Source organism: Crocodylus porosus, unplaced genomic scaffold, assembly GCF_001723895.1.
Source record: "Crocodylus porosus isolate Cpor-Errol unplaced genomic scaffold, CroPor_comp1, whole genome shotgun sequence".
NCBI lineage: Eukaryota > Metazoa > Chordata > Crocodylia > Crocodylidae > Crocodylus > Crocodylus porosus.
In genome coordinates, this window is record NW_017728918.1 from 11,621,606 (window position 1) to 11,626,842 (window position 5,237).

Genomic DNA, 5,237 nt, shown 5'->3' on the forward strand with positions numbered 1-5,237 from the left:
GCCTCTCCCCTTCTTGAAAATAGGGACCACATTGCCCTTTTCCAGTCCTCCAGGACCTGGCCCGTGCACCACGAGTGCTGAAATATTCTTGCCAGTGGCTGTGCATTGACATACGCCAGAGCCTTCAGCACCCTCGGATGGAGCTCGTCTGGGCCTGCCGACTTAAACACATCCAGTCCTTCCAAGTGACTCTGCACCATCTCAGGGTCAGTGCTTGGTGGTCTGGCACCCAGATGCTGCCTCTCTACAATCCCATTGTGAGACTTGTCTTGCCCCTCATTTAGGAAGTCTGAGGCAAAGAACTCATTGAGGAGTTCAGCCTAGTCCCCCCATCTGTCACCACTTGCTGTTGCCCATTCAGTCATGGTCCTATTCCACCCTGGGCCTTCCCTTTACTCCCTATGCATCTGAAAAACACTTTTTTGTTATCCTTAACTTGGGATGCCATCCTTAGCTCCAAGGTAGCTTTGGCCTAACTGCCTCCCTACAACTGCAAGCTGAGGCGGTATACTGAGGATCAGCCCCATCCAAACCAGCCCAGACAACCCCGTGTCCAAGCTCTTCATAAGACCAGTCAACCCTGAGACAGCACAGGCCTAACGCCTGGGAAAGCAGGGGGCCGCAGCCCCAACGACCTGCTTCTGTAAGGTTGCCAACTTCCAGCCGTTGCTCCGCGTCCTCTCTGCAGTGAGAACAGGGGTTTCCTCTCCATTCTTGCAGCCCTTCGGGGATTTGCAGCCTGCTGTCGTGGCCCCTCTTAGGCATTTTCTCTGCAAGCTGACCCTGCCCAGCTCCTCCAGCCTCTCCTTGCAGGACTTGCCTGCCAGGCCGGGATCATCTTTGCTGCTTCTGGACCCTCTCATGTGTTTTAAAATGTGGAGCCTACAACTGCACGCAGCACCCGGGCGAGGCCCCGACCCTCAGCTCTTGGCTGTTGCCTGCGTAGAAGAGCTGCTGCTCTCACTGCGCCACCCCCGAAGGGCAGAGCACCCCATGCCCTGGGCAGGCTCCCGACCCCCAGGGGTGGGCAAAGACTCATCCTCTCCAGCCTCCATGGGCTCCCAAGTGCACAATGAAGGGAGCCAGGCAGGACTCAGTGCTGGCCGGAGGGTGGTTAGCTCCAGGGGAAGAGGCAATGCAGCCATGGACCAGCCCCCAGATGCTGCAGGCTGCCGCCTGGCCTGTCCCAGCCATGCTGCCTCCCAGGACCCCGCTCTCTGCTCCTCGGGGCTCTGGGCTTTTCCTGTTGCTGGCAGCTCGCTCTGGCCAGGCCAGGTGCACAGGCTGTCCTGGCTGCAGGGGCCTGGGCCAGCTGCTTTTCTGGCTGTGCTCCCATCAGATGCCTCTGCTGCAGTCTGTCATAGCTGCGGTCCTGAGGCCTGGCTGCCTGCTGGCTCCGCATTCCCCAGCAAAGCCCCCTGCAATTCTCCCCGCACTGGGGTAGCACCACAATCGAGCTCTTCCCTGGTTGAGGGATGCTTTGCAGCTGTCCCCTCACCCTGGAACGAGCCCCGCTAGGGACTTCTGGGCTCTCCAATGTCCCATTTCACCCCTCAGATGTGGCTCAAGCAGCTTGCACCTCTGCCTTGCAGAGTGGGTGCTGGGGCCCTGTGGCTGGAGCTGAGCCGAGCAGCCAGCCGCACTCTCGTTGCAAGGCCAGCAGCCTCCCAGGCTGCATTCACAGCTGTGCCACTCACATGTTGAGGGCAGCGACTGCTCAACACTGGGGCCCCGTGTCCTACAAGGACGTGGACAGATGGGAGAGTCCAGCACAGGGCAACAGAACGGATCAGTGGCCTGGGAGATGAGACTGAAGACAGGCTAGGAGAGCCAGGGGTATTTGGCTTGGACAAGAGAAGCTCAAAGGGGACATGATCTCAGCTTGCAGAGCCCTCTAAGGCGATGAGAGGGGACAGAGAGGGGCTTTTCTCAGTGGGTGCAGGGGGCAGGACTGGAAGCAACAGCCTCAAGCTGCAGCAGAGGAAACTGAGGCTGGAGATGAAGAGCTGCCTGACACCAACGGTGACCTGGCACTGGAATAGGCCGTCCCGTCTAGAGGCTGCAAAATCCCCATGCCTGGAAACTGCAGAGCAGGGCATGCAAACCCATGGGTGGGCAGGTTTAGCTGGGGGTGGTCCTGCCTCGAGCAGGGGTCGGATTATGCGGCCATGCGAGGTCCCTTCCAGCCCTGCTCACCGACGAGCCTGTGACCCAGGGGTGGGCAGACGCACGCCCTGGAGCAGCACCTCCCTGCATGCCTGGGGCAGATTAGGGGAGAGCAGCACCTGTTCCCTCCCTTCGGAGCTGCTCTCAGCAGGTTTTGGGCTACATTCCTGCTGCCTAATACACGTTAGCGCTACGCACAGGGGAGCACCCAGCTCTGCCTCGCTGCCCAGCAGCCTCCAACCCTCCGAGCCGGCTGCTGCCCGGCCTGGGACATGGGGCTTCTGCTGCTAAGTCTAAGAGCAGGACACTGGGTCCAGCTGCACCTCTAGTGCCCATTGCAGCCAGGCTGCGATGCAGGCTCCCAGGACAGCCTCAGTAAGGAGCTAAGGATCCAGAGCAAAAGGAAGCACTGCAAGGGAGACGCGCAGCTACGTGAGCCATGGTGCCCAGTGGGTAGTCTGCAATGGCCGTGTCCAGGTGGGGTTCTCCGGGGCTCTGTCCTGCCCCCAGGCCTGTTTAATATCTCCACTAATGATTTGGATGATAGGCAAGTGCAATGCATAGGTGGCACCGGCATTGCAGACTCTGGCAGGCAGGGCTGGGATCCAGTGACCTGAACAGACTGGGGGAAGGGTCCATCCATGAGATGGGACTCAGGGGAATGTTAGTTGAAAGCTAAGGCAAGGCTGTTCTTGTCCCCCAGGGTGGCACTGAATTGTGGGGCTCATGGCCACCAGACACGGTGGGAGCTGAGTTCAGCCAGATTCACAAGGGCCCCCGGCACCACCCACCACACACAGCCCCTGCAGGCTGTCCCTGGGGACACTAACTCACCAGGCTCTGCCCCTGCCCCTGCTGCTGTGCACCCAACTCCCATTTCTTCTGGGTGGGGAAGCCCAGACCCTGGTGGTGTTAACCCAGGGGCACCCAGCAGGGCTCAGGGTGCAGTCAGATGAGCGCAGGGCCCCTCGGCTGTGCCCTGCCACCCCCAGGGGCCTCACCCCTCGCACCCATGGCTCCTACTAATGACCCAGGGCAGAGGGCACTGGTGACCAGCCTGCAGCTGCCCAGCAGGACAGAGGTGCAGGAGCACTGGGCTCTGGCTGCTCTGCTGCTGCCGGGACCAAAGTAAGCCTCTCCCAGGTCAAGCACGACTGCTCACTGACAGCCACCTGCTCTCAGCCTGCAGCACCTGCACCAGGAGGGGAGCCTCTGCTGCTCTCTGGGAAGCTGGGCTCAAGGAGATGTGGGTGCAGGAGCAGGAGGCCCGAGCGTGGCAGCAGCCAGAGCTTCTGCACGTGCACCAGAGCTTCTGCACGACCCCAGAGGCTCCTCCAGAGCCCACGTGGCTTGAGAGGCGGGCAGCTCTGCCCTCACTGACCCGAGGATGACAATGACAAGACAGAGCACAGCAATGTTGGAAAGCACTAAACAAGCATGACGGGCCCCAGGCCCATGCTACACTAGGTACATGGCCGGTGCACTGGCTAGGGCACTGCAGCAGCAGGGAAGCTTTGTGCACCTGCCCTCTGTGCTCTACTTCCTGCCCCGGCGGTGGGCGGCTTTGGGCGTAGCTGCTTGAGGGGTGGCTGCTTGCGGGGTAGGCAGGGGCTTCTCCTCCTCCTTGCTGCTCTTGCTCTCATCAGTGCTCGGGGGGTGGCCCCTCAGGCTCCTCCGCAGGCCCCTCTCAGCCCTGCTGCTGGGTGACTTCTCAGCGCTGGGCGGCTTCTCGGCCCCAGCGCTGGGCGGCTTCTCGGACTTAGGTGGCTTCTTGGCGCTGTGTGGCTTCTTGGCCCCAGGCAGCTTCTCAGCCCCAGCACCGGGAGGTGTCTCAGCCTCTGGTGGTGTCTCGGCCCTGGCACTGGGCGGCTTCTTGGCAGATGCGGGTCCATGCCTCTTCTTCCGGCCCCGGGCTGACAGACACTTCTTCCGTGGCTCCTCCCCACCCCGCTGGGTTTTCATCAGCTTCTCAAAGCTTTTGGTGGTCTTCATGTCCATGTCAAACCAGTCCTGGGGGCACAGGAGGGAGAGAGGGGTTAGTATCAACTGGGGAGACTGATCGCAGCCGCCTCCCTTCTCCACCCATGGACAGTTTGCACCGGCTGAAGGGTGGGTGGCATGTGCCCGGTGAAGTTTGCAATGGGCTGGCGAAGGCTGCTGGGCACAGAAGGGGTTGAGGACGCTGCAGCATGGGTCCTGTAGTGCTGGGGCTGGGGGGGCAGGGGCAGGACAGGATGTGGTGCCCACTCCCCAACACTTGCTCACCTCACTGTGCTGGACATTGATGTGGTACTTGACCCCGCTCTCCGAGATGAACTCCTTGTCACACAGGAGACACTTGTATTTCCCAGCCACAAAGTCTCCCTGGCACCAAAACATAGGACAGGTCACAACTGGCCCCCTCTCCACCCAGGGAGGGGGCTGAGTGGCCCAGCCCAGCCCCACCCCAAGGCCATGTGCAATCCCACGAGGAGACCCCAAGGGCTCTGCTCAGCCCAGGAGCACATATGCTCTGGCCACAGACACGGACACAGCTGGCAGGGAGGGAGGGGAGGGGAGGAGAGGAGAGGGGAAGGGAAGGGAAGGGAGGCGAGAACTCGCTCTCTGTTTCTGCTCGATCTCAGCTATTGCTGGAAGTGAGCTGTGTCCCTGTCTGCAGAGCCTGCTGGGGAAGGCCCACCAGGCTGCAAGTAGGGCTGTGACAGATGCATCCAAGGGAAATGACCTCAGAGATGATACTCAAGGGCAACCAGCACGGTTTCATTAGGGGCAGGTCATGTTAGACCAACCTGACTGCCTTTTATGATCAGGTCACAAAAGCCTTGGATGCAGGTGTTGCCGTGGACGTAGTCTTTCTGGACTTCAGCAAGGCCTCTGACACCATCTCCCACCCCATCCTCATTAAGAAATTGGGTGACTGTGGCACTGATGCCTACACAGTCAGATGGATTGCAGATTGGCTGAAGGGTCACACTCAGAGGGTGGTGGTGGACGGGTCATATTCAACCTGGGGGGAAGTGGGCAGCGGAGTCCCCCAAGGCTTGGTCCTTGGGCCTGCACTGTTCAATCTC

At 60.6% G+C, this 5,237-nt stretch overlaps 1 protein-coding gene across 2 annotated transcripts in view; it reads right to left on the reverse strand.

Moving 5' to 3' along the window:
• Positions 1–3,581: 3,581 nt before the first annotated feature.
• The window catches only part of ZNF512 (zinc finger protein 512), a 23,207-nt gene continuing 21,551 nt past the window's right edge, over positions 3,582–5,237 (reverse strand). For both annotated transcript variants that reach the window (XM_019537300.1, XM_019537299.1), the window contains 2 exons: positions 4,432–4,530; positions 3,582–4,176 (listed from right to left, as the gene is read on the reverse strand). In XM_019537300.1, coding sequence (XP_019392845.1) covers positions 3,703–4,176; positions 4,432–4,530 — 573 coding nt within the window. In that variant the 3' untranslated portion in view covers positions 3,582–3,702. The remainder of the gene's footprint in view (positions 4,177–4,431; positions 4,531–5,237) is intronic.